Below are 19,074 nucleotides of genomic sequence, written 5' to 3'. Positions count from 1 at the left end.
CCCTCATGTTCTTTCTTACGGCTAAATGCACAAGCACTAATGTTTACCCATCTCATGCAATCCATTTTAATTTTTACTACTTTATTTTGAAGGTCACATTCCCACAACTGTATCGGCAGGACTTGCCTGGTAGTATCATTTTGATGAGACAAAGTAAGACCAGCAATCCTGACAGAGAGTGCAAGCTGGTTCCAGGTACCACTTACCGCTTCTCAGTCAGAACGCTTGCAGTAATCAGTGGTGGCCAAAATTGTGAAGCATATTCTGGTCTTAGCCTTATGTAGGATTTAAACATTCTAGTCTTAGCCTTATGTAGGATTTAAACATACTTTGCTATTAGACTTATGTAGGATTTAAACATTCTAGTCTTAGCCTTATGTAGGATTTAAACTTTCTAGTCTTAGCCTTATGTAGGATTTAAACATTCTAAAATTAGCCTTATGTAGGATGTAAACATTCTAGTCTTCGCCTTAGGTAGGATTTGAACATTCTAGTCTAACCCTTACATAGTATTTAAACATTCTAGTCAGCCTTATGTAGGATTTAAACATTCTAGTCTTAGCCTTATGTAGGATTTAAACATTCTAGTCTTAGCCTTATTTAGGATTTACACATACTCTACTCTTAGACTTATGTAGGATTTAAACATTCTAGTGTTAGCTTTATGTAGAATTTAAACATTCTAGTCTTAGCCTTATGTAAGAATTAATAATTCTAGTCTTAGCCTTATGTAGGATTTAAACATACTCTGTTATTAGACATGTAGAATTTAAACATCCTAGTCTTAGCTTATGTAGGGATTAAACATTCTAGTCCTAGCTTTGTATAGGATTTAGACATATTCTAGCCTTAGAAAAGATTTAACGAAAAAAAAAAAAAATCCGCTCGATACTTTTTAAGCTATCACAGACTCCTCGCTGCTGCACATTATACTTTTAGTGTCCCCGTTACAGCTGTCGTTTATACGTTTATTTCTGGCGTTTTTCTCAAAGTATACCTGAATTCATAATTTTTATCTAAACGACTTTTGAAGGTATTTACAGTTTTAGCATTCACTACGTCTGAGGGTAACTTATTTCAGTGCCCAACACACCTATAGGAAAAGAAGCTTTTTCCCACGTCCATACCACATCTTTCAGCTTTTGAGTTTTTTATGGGGGAAGTGATTCAATCGTGTTAGCCTCTTTTCGTATGCCAGATTTCTGGCATCAATTTTGTCGCGCGTCTTTGTACTTGCTCTAATTTTCCTCGTTTTTTTTTTTTTAATTGTTTGGGGACCAAAACTGGATTGAATATTCAAGGTGTGGTCTTACTAGAGAATTTTAAAATGTTATATTTGTTTCTGGTGTCTTATAGTCTCTGTTCCTGGCTATGAAACCTAACACTTGGTTACCTTTTTCTACTTGCTGCTTGACACTTTAGTGTTTCAAATTGTTGCTAATGACAACTTCAAGGTCCTTTTCATCATTTACTTTAGTTAGAGATTTTCCGAATAGTTTGTAATCTAGGTTAAGACTTGTGGGTATTTCCAGGCCACGTAGTTATTACAAACCTCAATCAAAACCATTACGCGCAAATTCCTCCCCTACCACAAAGGTCTCTGGTGTTATCTTGATTATCAACTGCCAGATGGTGATTAAACTTGATCCCAAACCCTCAAACGTACGCTATATACTTCACACATTATCTATCATGTTTATCTGAAGCTTATCTCCCGCCCCCTCGTTAAAGCGCCCCTACCCCACTAGTCCCCCTAACCACTGTAGCTGAGGAGCCGGCTGGGCCCCCACTCCGAGGGATATATTGGTCAAGAGACGTGGTCTTATGATACGACTCTCGCTCTAATTTGTTTCCACGCTAGTCGACCGCCTGGCAACAGCGGGTCCCGGCTCGGCTCCGCCACGCATTAGTTAGCGTCTGGCATATGTGTTGGTGGTAGAGCTGTTTCCCTGGTCCCTGCAGGAGATTGCTACTGGGAGTGAGGAGAGACTGTCTGGGTCTGACATTACTCGTTAACATCTGGGCGTAGCTACTGACGAGAGTACTTGTTGCCATCTGAGGGAACTGTTTGCCTTAGGACGACATGGAACTCTACAATGTTAAGAGTAAGTGAATCTTAATTCGTATCACTTAATTGATGAGGCTCAGTTCCTAGGGTAAAGTTGAGAGGCGAAAGCAATATCACACATTAGTCATCAGACTCATCCACCCACTTTAACGTTGCCGTTATGTAAGAGTCTTTAAGCGTGCCATTGTGTTCGTTACTACTGCCAATTGATGTCAGTAACAAGCGCTTGACATGGTTATGGTTGCTGCAGAATGATGGTTGCCATAGAATATGTTTTCTCTACAATGACAGGTGACGACTGAGGTATAAAAGAAACATTACAAAGTAATAACAGCTATAATGCTACGGGTAAAGGGCTAGTATGTGTTAACGATAACTGTAGTAGGTGACCTCCATACACGCTGCTGGCCGACGATAGATGGCTTCTCCACACACATACGTTGGTGATGTAGACAAAGGCGCAGGTCACTCTTACGGTAAGGTGCTTATTATAGACAGGTCACTTTGACAATAAGGTGGTGACTATAGACGGGTCACTTACGATAAGGTGGTGACTATAGACGGGTCATTCTTGCGACAAGGTGGTGAATATAGACAGGTTACTGGTGTGTTCAGGTGGTGAGTATAGACAGGTCACCGGTATGTTCAGGTGGTGAATATAGACAGGTCACCTGCGATAAGGTCACGGCTTGTATGGACAGACAAGGCAGGTTGGTCATGAAGACGAGTTGGGTGGGTGTAGACAGGTGTTGTGAACAGGCGTCCGTCATGGTTTTGTTATTAATGACGAAATATTACCAGTTGATCACAACGGGTGTCTGTTATAGACAGATTGCTGCCAGATACAGACGGGTGTATCCAAGGAAGGGGATCGCAGTGGGGCAGTGGCTTCCCATGATATATACGGTGCACCATTAATTTAATGGCACTGATGATTAATGGTGTCTTACAATTAATCTTTACCCTTTTTAATCCTTCGAGAGGACAAATAGATGTATAGATTATACGTTTAACTTGTTTCATTGATTTGCAAAAGTATGTTAATTTGTTTCATCAAGCGAACCTATGTTTGTTATTGTTATTAGTTTTTTTTGTTACAGAATATTACAAGTACAGTTCAATTCTGAAATTATCGCCCGACACATTTGAAACTGTACAACACCTGTATTTAGTTTATATGAGAATTGGACATGCAAATGATGAAAAAACTGCTAACTTCTCAGAGATAAGAGTATGTTCTTACATGCCATTCTAGTCTTTGAGTTTTCGTTATTGTCTTAGCGAGTTCTTAATTGCCCTCTCTCTCTCTCTCTCTCTCTCTCTCTCTCTCTCTCTCTCTCTCTCTCTCTCTCTCTCTCTCTCTCTCTCTATGAAATTTGTTCATTCGCCCCTTCATGAAAGCTCTTAAACCTTAAACTGTTCCTCCATGAAAGTTCTTAATATGCTCCCTCCATGAAAGCTCTTAATTCGCCCCCACTCCCTCAATTAAGGTTCTTCATTCGCCCCCCCATATGAAAGTTCACTCCTCCATGAAAGCTCAACTTAATTCACCCCCTCCACGACTGAAAGTTCTTGATTCGACCTTGCATGAAAGTTAATAATTCGCCCCCTCCATAAAAGTTCATAATTTGTGCCCCCCTTTTTGAAAGTTCATGATTGCCCCCCCCCCCCCCATGAAAGTTCCTCATTCGCATCCTCTATAAAAGCTCTTAATGCGCCCCCTCCATAAAAGTTCATAATTTGCCCCCCTTTTTGAAAGTTCATAATTGCCCCCTCCATGAAAGTTCTTCATTCGCCTCCTCTATAAAAGTTCTTAATGCGCCCCCCTCCATGAAAGTTCATTATCCGTACCCCATCATGAAAGTTCATAGTTCGCCCCCCTCAATGAGATTTATTAATTCGCCCCTCTACATGTAAGTTCAGAATTAACCCCCAGCCATGAAAGATTATAATTCGTCCCATCTGTGAAAGTTCCTCTCTCTCTCTCTCTCTCTCTCTCTCTCTCTCTCTCTCTCTCTCTCTCTCTCTCTCTCTCTCTCTCTCTCTCTCTCTCTCATTGAAAGATGTTAATACGCTCCCCCTACATAAAAGTTCATAATTCACCCCCTTCCATGAAAGTTCGTATTCCCCCCCCCACCACATCTCCATGAAAGTTCATAATTCGATCCCACCTCCAAGGAAGTTCATAATTCGTCTCTTCCATGTAAGTTCAATGATTCACCCCTCAGTGAAGATTCGGTCCCCCCCCCTCTATTATAATAAAGTTCATGATTTTCACTTCCCCCTCTCTGAAAGTTTTGTCTCCATGAAAGTTCACAACTCGCCCCTCCTTGAAAGTTCATAATTCGCCCCCTTCCTTGAAAGTTCATAATTTGCCCCCCTTCCTTGAAAGTTCATAATTCGTCCCCCTCGAAGTTCATAATTCACCCCCCCTCCCTCCTTGAAAGTTCATATTTCGCCCATCCCCCTCGAAAGTTCATAATTCGCCCCTTCCTCCTTGAAAGTTCATAATTCGCCTTCTATATGAAAGTTCATAATTCACCCCTTGATGAAAATTCACTATTCGCCCCTCCATAAAAGTTCATAATGGCTCCTAATATTTCCATCACTGCTCATGACCCACGACATTGGTTCCATCACTGCTCATGACCCACAGAACAACAGACAGTGGCTCCATTACTGTTCTTGGCCCACAACAAAATACAGACACGGGTGCCATCACTGCTCATGACCCACAGCAGTAACAATCAGTAATACTGCAATAATGCCATTGTTAGGATGACCACTAAAGTGAAGCTGGCTTTCCACAGATGAGGTGCTGGTCAACCCCAGGAGTGAATATAGAGTCATCAGGCGCTACCATGGCAAGGTCAAGGCTGTCGTGCTCGACTGGGCAGGTCAGTCTCTTGGGTATAGTCCAGGGATCAGTACCCAGATGATGTCATCCTGTAATACCGAGATCATGTCCCAGGAGATGTTATCATGTAGTACAGATGTCCCATCTTTGGTGATATCATCCTTAAGTAAAGATATTGTGTCCCAGGTGATGTCATCATGTAGCAAAGAAATCGTGTCCTTTGTGCTGTCATCATTTGATATCATTACATAGTACAGACGTCTTGTCGCAGGTAATGTCATCATGGAGTACAGAGGTCATGCCCCAGGTCATGTCATCATGTAATAAAGAGACTGTGTCCCAGGTGATGTCATTAATACAGAATTTATATCCCAGGTGATGTCATGTAGTTCAGAGTTTATATCCCAGGTGATGTCATTACTAGTACAGATGTCTCCCTGGTGATGTCATGCATCCTAGAGGTAGTGAGTGGCCCAGGTGGTGTCATCACATAGTACAGATGTCCTTTCCCAGGGAAGGGCACCATGTAGTGCTGAAGTCGTGTTCCAGGTATGTCATCATGTAGTACAGAGGTCTTGTTCCACGTGATTTCATCATTTAGAAAAGATGTCCTGTCCCGGGGAGTTGTCATCATATGGTACAGAGATCGTGTCCCAGGTGATGTCATCATATTAGTCCCCAGGTACTTATTGAGATCATTCCTGGGTAAAGGCCAGTCATTGGATGGTATTCAGGAACTAGTTCCTGGGTGGTGTGTAAGGGTCAGTCCCTAGGTGGTGATCAAGTGCCAGTCCTTTGGTGTTGTGTATGAGTCTGTCCCTGGGTGTTGTGTAGAGGCTAGTCCCTGGGTGTTGTGTAGGGGCCTGTCCCTGGGTGTTGTGTAGGGGCCAGTTCCTGGGTGTTTTGTATGGGCCACTCCTTGGGTGTTGTGTAGAGGGGCCAGTCCCTGGATATTGTGTTTGGGTCAGTCCTTGGGTGTTATGTAGGTGCCACATACAAATCTATGTTTTTCTAGGTATTTCTCACATGCATTCAAAATACACACCTGATCCACACAGGCATGCATGGAATAGAGTGAATTGGAACAATGTAGTATACCGGGGTCAATGTGCTGTCATTGGACTGAACCAGGGCATGTGAAACATCTGGAGTAAACCATGGAAAGGTCTGTGGGGCCTGGATGTGGATCAGGAGCTGTGGTTTCAGTGCATTATACTTGACTGCTAGAGACTGAGTGTGAACGAATGTGGCCTTTTTTGTCTGTTTTCCTGGCACTACCTTGCTGAAGCAGGGGGTAGCGATGCTGTTTCTGTGGGGTGGGGTGGCACCAGGAATGGATGAAGGCAAGCAAGTATGAATATGTACATGTGTATATATGTATATATGTGTATGTGTATGTATATGTTGATATGTATTTGTTTGTGTGTGTATGGGCGTTTATGTATATGTATGAATGGATGGGCCATTCTTCGTGTGTTTCCTGGCTCTACCTCGCTGATGCAGGAAACAGCAATTATGTATAATAGATAGAATTAATATATGAATAGATAAATAAATACTTATATTTATTTATTATACTTAGTTGCTGTCTCCTGCATTGGCAAGGTAGCATAAGGAAACATGAAAGAATGGCCCAATCCACCCACATACACATGCATATACATAAAAGCCCACACATGCACATACCTATACATTTCAACATATACATACATATACATACCCAGACATATACATATATACACATGTACATATTAATATTTGCTGCCTTCATTCATTCCTGTCGCCACCCCGCCACACGTGAAATAGCATTGAGGTGGCATTGATTAGGTCACTCCCCGTGCCTTCTCAGTTAACATATGAAAATATCCTCGTTGTGTGTGACTTGCCCTGTGGTATATTTCGTAAAATACTTATTCTCTGGAGTTGAACTATTACAGATATAGTTAAATCTAATGTACAATGTCTTCTTATCAGGATTTGTCTTTGAGATGTATATGGTCATGGCCTTCTATGTTACACATTATTCCAGGTAGTCTCTGATCTGTTTTAGGTCATACCTATAATTTATATATTCACTGTGTCTTCATTGTATTCATTGACTTGTTAAAGGAACAGTGATTGACTGTGGGGTGTTCTCTCCTGCTGGAGCCTTCATGGAGTTGTTCCAAGAAGAGGGTGTGGCTGTGACCAGCGAGGAAGCTAGGGGACCTATGGGCATGCACAAGCGGGTAAGTTGCACACCAATGTTCATGTAGTTCTACATCGTTCACATTCTGATAGCCTTGTAAAGAGGAGCAAATGCATGTGTAAAAGTGGATGGAGAGTTGAGCAAATGTTTCAGTATACATGTGGGTGTGAGGCAAGGCTGTGTGATGAAAACATGGCTTTTTAAAATATATATGGACAGATTGATAAGAGAGTTGAAAACAAAACTAGGGAAAGGGGGTCCAGAGACTGAGAATGGCAGTGCAGTATGTGTCTAGTGACAAGCCTGTTTGTAGATGATACTGTGTTGTTTGCTGAGAGTGAAGAGGAGTTACAGAAGGTTGTGAGTGTGTTGTATGATGTGTATAAGCACAGGCAATTGAAGTTAAATGCAAGTAAAAGTGAAATAATGTTGTTTGAAAGGAAACAAAAGAGAATCTGCCAGTGCTGACCATGAAGATGCATCACATCCCACTTTTCTCAATTTTTATTGGTTCACTATATGTTATATGTGATCTCTGCGCAAGGGTTTTGCCCAACATACTCTCACATAGATTGTGGGATGGGCAATTTCTGAATTGCATAATGTATTTTAAAAAATCGAATAACTGCATTTTTTTTACCAAAATAACTGATTCCCCAAGCATTTTGGATAATAGAAGTTTTAATGTACTAACAAAATCATTAAGGATACAGCCAGTAGAGTTACTGCCTTTGGTATCCCAAAAGGTCATGTCTAGCAGTAAACTCTCACAAATTATTTTCCCATTTGCATAAGAAATACAATATGCTAATTCTTCCTGGCTTAAATTACCAGGTGGGTTGTAAAATAACAGAATGTGTAATGGTTTGTTATTGATTTACATGATGCTCCCCTTTTTCTATTGTGACCGATATTTAATAGACAAATAAAATTCCTCAGTCAAACCATCTCAGGTAAAAGAAGAAAGTTGAAGAGAAAGTATTGACTTTTAAAGGAAGAAAGGTTATATGAGGAGGAAAAGAAAAAGAAGGAAGAAAATTCCACAGCTTAGCTCTTTGAGGAAAGGATGTATCATAACGGCCAATCCTTGAGTGGCTGGCCTCCAAGCAGAAGTTGTGGGAAGCAGCAGCCAGACTTGTGCCGTGGGTCCAAACCTTGGTGGTGGGGACACACAAAAACAGATCATGAGAATAGTGGCCAAAGTAATACCTGCAGAATAAAAAGAGTAGCAATATTTTGGTGTATGGGAAGGGAAGGTTGAAGAGGTAGTGCCAGGAGAATTGATGAGATGGAAGACTCTTGATTCCACTCAAGTTGATGGAGAGGTAGAGGGTTAGGCCAACCCCAGAGATGCATGAGCAGGATTCCATGCTTTGGCAAATAAAACCCCTGTATTCTCCCATTATCATATGGATTGAATGAAAATTTTTTCTTGTCTAATTATCTTTTACCTAATACAGATAGCCCTCCCTATCATGGGGGTGGCCACAGCAAAAGAGTTTCCACTTATCTCTGTTCTTACATGCCTTCCTTGCATACACCATTCCATGCATTCATCCACCATTTCTCTCCTTTGATGGGAGTTCCTGGAGGGAGTGAGCATCAGAGATATAGATAGATAAGAGCAGTATAATGAATTGGAACTGTATAGCATGGGAAAACTGATCCCACTATTCTGTAAATTACCCTCAAATTCTCATTACTGTGCTTGAAAGAAAATTATTTATAAAGGAAATATTGAAGAGTTTTAACAAACATGCATAATATGATGCACTTGGCAGCACAAACTAACATGTCCTTATAACTTATATTATTCATAAGACACAGAACTTTGATAAACTGTGTGCATGGAGTGTTTCTTATTAGCCTAAACAAATTTACTGAAATATATCCACATGAAAATACTATTCTAGACAGACGGACAGATTAGCACAAAAGAAACGTACAAAGAAAAATTGATATTTTGCCAGGCCTGGCCCTAGCCTTTTGGGCCCTAAGCTGAGTCTCTTTTGGGGGGCCCCTCCATCTATTAAACTCCCTCCTAAATTGCAAGCTATTGGTGGCCCAGGGGCATGACCCTGGAAAAATTTGAAAATTTAGGGTGTGTAGTGCAACACTTTCCTGCTTTCTGATTACAATTGAGAGGCAAAACTAAATTGTCTGAAATATTACACAGATAATCTTTATTTTCTTTTACCTATCAAAATTAAGGAAAATGAAAGCCTGTAGTATAAATTTTTGAATTAGTATTGCAGAAAAATAGGAATGGTAAACATATACTGCAGTGGGAGGTTACAATGTAAATGAAAAATCACTAGTGATGCTGTTAGAAAATATTAATGAAATTAAATACTTAGCATTTGATCATCCAATATAGTAACAATATTTTTAGAGATGTACCATTTTGCATATCCATGAGGCAAAGTCAACTATCCTGTCATTGTACGGGAGATGCTGCCCAATCTCTTTGTTGGTGCTGATGACAGCAAGTCCACTCAGGTGTTCTTGATCCATTGTTGAAAGCAGGCAGGTCTCAATGAGATTCAATTTGTAGAAACTTCTTTCTGTAAAGGCTACAGTAATGGAAAGTGTTACAGCAATCCTAAGTGCTATCCACAGGTTTGGGTACAGTTCTTGCGATTGCTTCTCCTGGAGGCAAAACAGCATCTCTAGTACTTAAGTTTAGGATGGTAATGGTGGTAGATTTTGAAAATCTGACCAAAGGGAGCTGCCCACAGCAAGAGCAGCCATTATGAATACTGCCATATAATAGTTGGGACTAGGGGGCCTCCTAAGTGGTTGAGGCCATGTTTTCTGAGTGTAAAGAGCATATAGGAAGGGCTGGCACTGGAGTTTACTCTTAAGCAGATTTTTTTTTCTGGTGCAAGCAGACTCAGTACTTTATGAATGATGTAATACAATAACCTTGCCCTCTTTTCTACAGGCCCATATATCCAAGATGCTTGAAATGGAAGGTGTGAGAGCAAGGTGGTTACAGGCCAATGGCTCACCTCCCACTGCAGCTGACATTGATCGCATGTATGCCAAGTTTGTACCCAAGAATATAGCAGCACTGGAGAAGTACTCCAAACTGATTGATGGTGAGTTAGTGGTTAGATGTAGGATGAGGGTGTATGCTGCAGAGCTCAGCTGGAGGAATAATTCGAAAAGTTTAGTGTATGGATGTTTCAGTTGTGTGCACGTGTATTTGTAATTACCTATTTGTGCTGTATGAGGAGGGAGTTTTACTGTTGAGAAGCCCCATCAGAGCTCCGTCTCTTGAACATTTTTTTCTGTCATACTTCCTAAATGTATGTATTCTGTCTGCATTAACTGTATCCTCAATCATTCTGTTCCATTCATCCATTACTCTTATACTATGAAAGTACTTTTTTCCTTTTTTTTCTTTCAACAAGTTGCTTTCTTAATTTTATATTTTGTTCTCTGGTTGCTTTACCCCTATATCTTTTGAAAAACTCTTTACTGTCTACATCATTGATCTGTTTTAAAAGCTTAAAGGCTGTGATAAAGTCACTTTTCACTCTTCTCTCTTCCAAGATGGGCAAATTTATATTCTCTAGTCCTGCCCTGTAATTCAGCTCTCTCTGTTCTTTGTTGCCCTCCTCAACCTTCTCTAGTAGCTCTTTGTGCTTCTCTATGTGTGCTGACCAAACTTGAGAAGCCTGTTATATTTTAGCTTTATGAAGGCTATGAACAGCTTGCTTAGTATTTCCTCATCCCTATACTTGAAAACTATTCTAATATTTGTCAGCAGACAGTTTATCTTAACTTTTCTCCAAATGTAGGACTCTGGTGACAGGTTGTGGATGATGTTGACTCCTAATTCCTTCTCAATCACAGAATCCTGAAGCTTATTTTCTGCTAGATGATAATCATATTGAGGCCTGAAATCACTTTGCCCCATCCTTATTACTTTGCATTTGCTTGGGTTTAATTTCATCAACCATGTATCAAACCAGATTTGGTCTATTTAGGTACTGTTGTAAGTTTATGCAATCCCCTTTGCTTTTCACTTCCCTCATGACCTTTGCATCATCCCAGAATGGACCCTGTGGTACTCTGTTGGTCACCTTGACACATTGGGAGAAGGCTCCTTGAACTTGCATCCTCTGTACCCCCTTCCTAAACATAATATTTGAATCATTAAAGGAGTTTCCCTCTCATTCTTGCCTGGTGATCCAGATTTCATAATTAGCCTTCCATTAGGCAGTCCAGATACAAACAATCCTCCCAGCTTTTCTTTGTCTAAGGCTGAGTTCTCTCTTATAGAAATCTAAGAGGAATGTTACACATGACCTCCTTTTCCTCAGCGTGCTATTTCTCACTTAGATAATTGCTCATCCAATAATCCTTTCCAAAATCTTACACACTACCTTCATCAGTAAGACTTTTCCATAGTGTGTGTAATTATTTGTCTTTCATTACATATCTGTACAATATGGATGGAAAGTTCTACACTCATGGTGCCCTATCTCCTGAACTTTCTTTGCCATCAAGTGCCTTTTAAACTCCTGTAAACTACCAATATTGTGGCTTATTGGTTAGTTTATTATTCCAACCATCCACCTCCCTAACACTAAACCAGTGCTTCGTGACACACTTTCTAACCAGGTTGTGACACAGCTTTTTATTGTAGTCTGTGGTTACTTTGGTGCTGCATTTCTTGAAGAATTGTTCCCAGTCAATATCATCCAGTTGATTTAGAAACTTTACTGCGGTTATCAGCCCCCTCTTTCTCCTTTGAAGTCCTCAGCCTTTTATTGTAGTTCAACTCTCTCAATTCATGTACCATTTTGGTTGCTCTTTTCTGTACTCTCTCAAGTGTGTGTGTGTAATTACTATTTGTGTGTTGCAGAGGGAGTTTTAAACTCTTGCCTTTATGAAAATGATATTGTCCAGCATACTTATTTCTAACTGGGCTTTGTAAAAGTTATGCATGGAAATATGCTTTCAACTAAAACTAGTTAGGTAAAGTTTCCTTTTAATTTAAAATTTTCATTTTCAAGTTTTTATATTATGGATAATGTTGAATGGACATCTACCACAGTGTCATCAAACATTGAGATAAGACTAATGAGTGCTTCTGCTACAACAGAAACTTTCTTTAAATTCTGCTCCTTACCATAAAGCCAACCAAAAACCTTAGCTATTTTGTTTATAAGTTTTATCTGTTTTGTACCTTCCAAACCTTCATGGCCTAATGTAGATGTGCAGTAACTCTCAACTCTCGACAGGCACAGTTGAAAGCATAAATGAGCTTCGCGGGATGGGTATCAAAATAGGATCATGCACTGGTTATCCCTCACCCATTGTGGAGAAGCTCAAACCTCTTGCCACTGCCCAGGGCTATGTCCCTGATGCTTATGTCACTGCTGATGAAGTACCTCAGGCCCGACCCATGCCCTACATGGTCAGTAGTTGTACCGTAATCAACCTGTGTCCTGTCACGTGAATAAGCATAACTAAGTAGACACCATAACAAATGTAGTGAGAAAGTGATCTGGCTTAGGTATATTTGGTGGATGTGTTTCTGACTAAACTTGCCTTGTACGTTAGCTGTGTTGTTGTCATGCACAGTGTATGTATAACTACCCTTTGTATGTTAAAGGCTTCAGGCACAGACAAAAATCCTTTATCAAAGTCATTCATTATATGGAAAGGAGAAAAAAAAACATTGAAGAGTTTTTGAGGGGGTGAAAAACCTGCTTTTTGAAAAGGGAGAGATCAAATTTCTTTAGAAAAAAAAAGATTCATTATAGGAAAAAGGATGCAAGGAAAAGGGTGTGAAGTTAGGAACAAAAATAACGAGGATAGGTATATCATGCATGTTGGGAGATGTTAAGACTAATGTGTTAGCTTTATTATAGTGAGAGAAGGCAAAACCAAAATCTTGTACATGGGTGGTGTGATATGGCTTTGAGCACCACTTTACCTGTCCTGTTTATACCTAGAGGAAGTGAGCATATGATCATTTGTTCCACCTCTGAAATGCATATGTTGGACCAACCTTGTTGAATTTCAAATGTCAGATTTTTCTGTTACTCAACAGAGAACATATTTCCTCATATCCCTTTTCATTGTTTTCTTTTTAAGGTTCCATGCACATCCCCTAAACTCTCCATCCAGCTTTGAAAAAATTTATCCTTTATCAAAATCAATTAGTTCATATTTTTTTTTGAAGATAGACATTTTTTCCAACCTTTTTTTTTTTTTTATAGACCAGACCTGTAAATTTGGGCACCATTGTAGTTACACATTTTTGCACTCTTTCCAACTCATATATATGCTTCATTATGTAGGGATGCTGCAAAAATACATATATTTCTAAACATACTTGCATCTATGGACCTTAATGTCTGTTACTCCTAGGTTTGCCATTAATGCATTAACTATTGTAAAATTCCCCAGATATGTGTCAACTAATAATGTGCTTTACAATGATATCCCAAGATCTTTCTTATAGTTTGATTCCTCTAAACTCTTCCAAGCTAATTCATAGTTCCACTGAGGTCATCCTGATCCCCTTTTAATTCTCCTTGCACAGTAAAGTTCATCCTCCCCCCCATTCTTCTAAGCTGTCAGAGCATTAAGATCCCCTTGCAATGTTTTAAAGTCTTTCTCATCAATTTCTGCTTTTAGTTTTGTATCACCTGTGAACATGTTAACTTTGCTAACTTATGATCTTATTACCTATTGAAGATCACTAACCAAGGACAAGAAAACCAACATTTCATTCACTACACATAATCATCCACTGCATTTTTAGTGGATCATTGCACCCACCACACCATTTCCATATCATACCATATATACTAATCTGTAAGTCTACCTTGTGTGTAGGTCGACTCTTAATTTTTGGCCCAGAAATCACTGATTTATGACATGCCTTGTGTATAGGTCGATCAAAGTTTTTGAGGGTAATGGAACAACAAATTAGGGTAATAAAGAATCATATTTTATGGCATATAAAATTCTTTTCAGAAAATCCTCACTGAAAACACTCCACCTCCCATAAACTGAGGTTCGCTGAGTCTGAAACGCTGAACGCCAAAGGCAATTTTTTTACCATTCATTATTATGACACTTTACAGTGAAATGTGGGTATTTATAGCAAAAATATTGTATATTTCCAATCAAGTATTTATTCAAGTCGGTTAGGACAGAATGTTATTGTAATACAACAGTTCTTAACTGAAAATCATTTGGAAAGTGGTTACGGTAACCATTTGAACAATGAAAGAAGGAGAGTCAGTTGTTTTCTTCATGCTTTTATCCCACTTTCCAAGTGTAATACTTACGTCATTTCAGAAAAATGTTACATTTCAGTGAATGTATTATATCAAGCACAGTATGAATAGAATATTGTAATATAACTATTTAATCGAAAACTATCTAAAAAATGAGTTACATCTTCACCATCCCATTCATAAACAAATTAGAAAACCATGGTGTCACCAAACACTGTTGTGGCGGACCTTACCTTCATCTCTTCATACTTGCATACACATTTTACTCTCTTGATAAATCTTTATTACTTCTAGCTGCTTTTGTCTCACACCATATATTCACAATGCCTTCCAGATAACAACTTTATCACCTGTATCATATGCTCTCTCCAGATCCGTAAATCCACATACAAATCCTGTTTCTTCAAGTATTCCTTACAGAGATTCCTCAAAGCAAAGACCTGATTCACATGTCCTTTACCACTCCTGAAGACATTTATGCGGTTGAAATGCCTTATCTTTTGCTGTAAAATCAGGGTAATGGGTATTGTTAGAATATGACTAACACTGACCACATAATCTCTCTACCTCAAAAATCCTGAAAAATAGCACATGTGACTCATAAATACAAATTAAGTACAGATTTTTGAGAGTCTTGGAGGGACTGCACACATCACCATATCTTACCCAGTCTGTCATCACCACAACATACATACTTTTCTACTTGTATCTGCCATCTGCTGGTATGTTCAACTTGTGAATTCATATTCTTTGTATTCTGATACATTTGAAACACTGGACATATTATTCTTTTGCCTTCCTTTACTCTGATTTTTAGCCAGTAAAGCTAGCTGATACATTGACTAAATTAGTACGTCCAATACACTGACCATCTATCACATCTATTACCCTCTGTCATTCACCACATGCATACCATTAGCATATCCATCATATCCATTACGTTAACTTAGGTACCATATCCACTACATTAATCCATCCAACATGGTTACCAATGTCTGCAAATTAAATATGCTATTGGTTGCTTATGTATACACTGTTCTTAGCTACCAGAACAGTGCAACAAAATATGTAGTAGAATTCATGTAAACTATTGGAATATATTTATCTTCGATGTGCTAATCTATTATTTTGATGGGTATTATTCTCTGACCTGTCTTTACTGTCTTTAGATGTATGCAATGATTATTTCATATGATAAAAGTTTATATTATATATACTTCACTACAATGAATCCCTCATCTATTCATCCTTACCTTGCAGAAATTATCACATTTATCTAACGAAGGCTTCTTGTACCCACTGTGTTATCAGTTGAATAGGTATGCATCTATTCTACACCCACTGTGAATACTTTTTGTAACCACCCAGCTTCTTTATTGAATGTTTTTTATGCCTTCTTTGACTGTAATGAATACATCATAAAATGATCCTAGGCCTGTAATGTCTGCCTAATGTACCCACCCAGCACTTGGAATGAATGCATTATATACCAGCCTACCAAGTGTGATGAGTGGCTTATGTACTCACATTTCTCCTATAATGAATGATTCACACACTTATGTTAGTGATGACAATCTTTACATTATCTTAAGGGAGTGTCCTAGACTTAACGAAGAAGCATGCCATTGGGTTTCAAAACTGTCTCGAAACAGCAGTTTCTGTCAGTGTTGGATTTAACTGACAGTTTTATGTTCATGCAATGGTAAGTTTGAACAAAGTCCATAACACCACTCAAATCATATACAAAGTACATTATTGTACACTTAATCCCTTCACTACACAATACAGATTGAGTATCCCTTATCCGAAATGCCGGATCAGAGGTGTTTTAGATTTTATTGGATTTTGCAATATTTGCATATACATAATGAGATATCTTGGGATGGGACCTTAGTCTAAACAGAAAATCCATTTATGTTTCATATAAACCTTATACACATAGCCTGAAGGTAATTTATACAAATTTATGTGTAATACAACCATCAGAAAGCTAGTGTCAACCTTAAAGGCCCATGAGGACAGTCTGTGCTTGTTTGGCATCACCTTCCTGACAATTTATATGCTACTGGTAAGCAATCATTTTCTTTCACTTATTCACACATAAGTACTGAACAGTAGTAAAATATGAAGTAACATTAATACAATTGAAAAATAATGTGTTAGGGTAACTAAGCAGCACAGTAGCATCAGCAGAATACCTGTATCAGCTGTTAAACAACAACAACAACAAACTGAAGGTTTTCAGTTTCCACCTATGATGCTGTGTTTTGATTAAGAGGTTACAGTACAAACTGGTGCCGACACAGCGTCAGAGTCCAGCATGGGCAGGTGTGGAATTCTGCATTAGTAACGTCATGTTACCATGTAAAAAGTCTTGGATTTTGGAGCATTTTGGATTAAGGATGCTTAACTATGTCTGCCACATCCATGTAAAGCACTCATTCAAACATTAATTCTACAAACATATCCACAGCATTAACACTATGAATCCATTAAGGTAGTCACAAAAACTTCCACATACTAATGTTAACTTTTTGATATAGCACCATTAAATGTTATATCCTTTCATTAGGTGTGGTTGAATGCCATACGACTAGATGTAAGCCCCATTGAGGCAGTGGTTAAAGTTGATGATACTGTGGATGGCATCAAGGAAGGCATCACTGCTGGCTGCTGGACTGTGGGTGTTGCTAAGACGGTGAGTTTCGGGAATGCACCCACTCTTCTAAAGTCACTCTCTAGTCCCCAATAATGTTGCCATTGAATAAAATGAAAAAAAAGCAAAGTTATTTAGCAAAAATCTTCATGATAGGCAAAAAGAAAAAAAATAAATTTACTATGAAGCATATAATGAACTTCCAGTTATAATATTGAGCCTAAAACATCACTTAGCACAGTTTTCTCACCTGCAACAAAGTTGAAATTCTTGCAGAAGGACTTGTATTGGGCACTCACTATATCTCTTCATGGTGAGGAAGGGGTGAAAAATAATGTTAATTTTCGTACAATCCATAAATGAAAAACCAAGCATTTTGATAGAAATGGTGAGGATGTTTTCTACTTCATCAACATTTTAACTGGAAGAATAGGGAAAGAAATCATATGATATTTAGATCTATCTTATCATTAAAGCTAACTGTAAGTCAGTGATGGTTATTATGCCACCCCAAGTGCATTGGATGATTTTTTGATGGAAATTTTACTAAATGTTCTCTTTGGATATACTAGTGGCATTCTTAGGTATATAACCTCTGGCATTCTCTCCAGATCCTCAGCCATTATTAGCTGGAAGATGTTTGCATTATTGATGTTCTCAGTCTGAACAGGCAGTTTTGCTATAATTCCGATGGAGTTATCCCTGAGAGTCTGCATAGGGTAGGGACATCTTAAATTTCCTAAGAAAGGAGTCATATATATATAGTACCTAAATTAATTTTGCTTTGCACATTATTTTATTTGCTGTTGATTTTGAAGCATTCAGAGATATAGCGATGGCAAGAAGACATTCCATTTTTCATAATTATATAATGGTATGGAAGAAAGAACACAAATCACTTATGGTGGGGAATGCTTGAAGGTAATTTAAAGATGATCTTACCATTTTCATTCTCTTGATGTGTGGTCCAGGGGAATTATGTGGCAGCAACACAGAGGGAACTGGACACGATGCCCAAGGAGGACCTACAGAGAAAGCTGACTCGGGCTTATGAGGTCTTGCATGATGCTGGCAGCCACTATGTCGTCGACTCCATCAAGGACATTCCTGCTGTAGTAAGAGACATCAATAGGCGGCTGGCTTCTGGGGAGAGGCCTTGAGCCAGTATAAGAGATATTGGCGAGCAACAGTGTAAAAAAGGAAGTTTAGGGAAAGATGATGATAGACAAGGAAGCATGGGAGCAATGATGTAAAAAAAGGAAGGCTTAGGGAAAGATAATGATGGACAAGGAAGCATGGGAGGTAAGACCAGGAATGAACCAAAATGTGAGTGTAAGAAAAAGAAATGAAAAATAACTTGTGAAACCCTTTTTCTAAATACACCTATCCTTTGCGCTGGACAGCAACAAACATGTAATCAAAACTGGAATAAAATTATTACCACAGCATTTTTTTCAAAGCCTTCATTATTCATATGTTGATCTGTAATGCAAGAGAGTTACCAAGAGAATGAAAACTATATTTTCCCTTGCCTCACCTACAAGTGGGAAGCTGGTATTCACTGCCAATCCCACATCCTCTTTTTCTCATACAACACTTGACAACATATAACTGACACATAACATATCTTTTTTTTTTTTTTGTATTTTCTTGCTTTTCAGTACTTAGAATTATAGCATCACAACCATCAAATCTCTGGCACTGATTTAGAATAGCACTATCAGCTGAGAGGGGTTCAGTGAATCTTAGGACTTGCTTGAATGCCATCATGTGACTAGAATCCACTCCTCTACCATAGCTACAGCTCCTAGACATGGCACTTTCCATTTCTGCAACATTCTCATGGTGGTCTTAATTCTAATTTTCCCCTGTTGAACACCACCTGCTTATCTACTCCTCTTATCTTTTTCTTCTCTCTGAGAGCCAACTGTCCAAATCTGCTTCTCCTTTGCAATTTTAGATCTACTATAATATCTATCATCGTTTCTTCTCCAAAGATGAAGTTTGTGCTTACTGTAGTTCATAATCACATATTGC

General features: G+C 38.8%; 1 protein-coding gene and 1 long non-coding RNA gene across 3 annotated transcripts; one reads left to right on the top strand and one right to left on the bottom strand.

Annotated features, from left to right (window-relative positions):
- The first annotated feature begins 1,874 nt into the window (after positions 1-1,874).
- Positions 1,875-18,482, top strand: LOC139767238 (phosphonoacetaldehyde hydrolase-like). Of its 2 annotated transcripts, none has more exons than XM_071696382.1 (7): positions 1,875-2,105; positions 4,879-4,965; positions 7,035-7,153; positions 10,058-10,214; positions 12,369-12,544; positions 16,954-17,079; positions 18,009-18,482. In XM_071696382.1, exons 1-7 carry the CDS (start codon positions 2,084-2,086, stop codon positions 18,195-18,197), a joined length of 876 nt encoding a protein of 291 aa, XP_071552483.1. In that variant the 5' UTR covers positions 1,875-2,083; the 3' UTR covers positions 18,198-18,482. The 2 variants fall into 2 exon arrangements, with proteins under 2 accessions (XP_071552483.1, XP_071552482.1); XM_071696381.1 differs by lacking the exon at positions 1,875-2,105 and adding an exon at positions 2,472-2,544 and having other exon boundaries at positions 18,009-18,266.
- On the bottom strand, positions 16,984-18,119 carry LOC139767239 (uncharacterized). Its single transcript, XR_011717020.1, has 3 exons — positions 17,980-18,119; positions 17,288-17,343; positions 16,984-17,119 (listed from the first exon to the last, which is right to left on the bottom strand). It is a non-coding gene; the product is annotated as an uncharacterized lncRNA (long non-coding RNA).
- Positions 18,483-19,074: the final 592 nt, after the last annotated feature.

This window comes from Panulirus ornatus, chromosome 59 (genome assembly GCF_036320965.1).
Source record: "Panulirus ornatus isolate Po-2019 chromosome 59, ASM3632096v1, whole genome shotgun sequence".
Classification (NCBI taxonomy): Eukaryota; Metazoa; Arthropoda; class Malacostraca; order Decapoda; family Palinuridae; genus Panulirus; species Panulirus ornatus.
Note: the sequence above shows the minus strand (reverse complement) of the source record. Positions and strands in the feature narration are given on the sequence as shown.

Excerpts from the sequence above, each read along its gene's own strand:
- LOC139767238 (XM_071696381.1), top strand. The coding sequence starts at position 2,487 with ATGGCTTCTCCACACACATACGTTGGTGATGTAGACAAAGGCGCAGGT. Across the intron at positions 2,545-4,878 it reads AGGCGCAGGTCACTCTTACG|ATGAGGTGCTGGTCAACCCC; the intron begins GTAAGGTGCTTA and ends GGCTTTCCACAG. Across the intron at positions 10,215-12,368 it reads GTACTCCAAACTGATTGATG|GCACAGTTGAAAGCATAAAT; the intron begins GTGAGTTAGTGG and ends AACTCTCGACAG.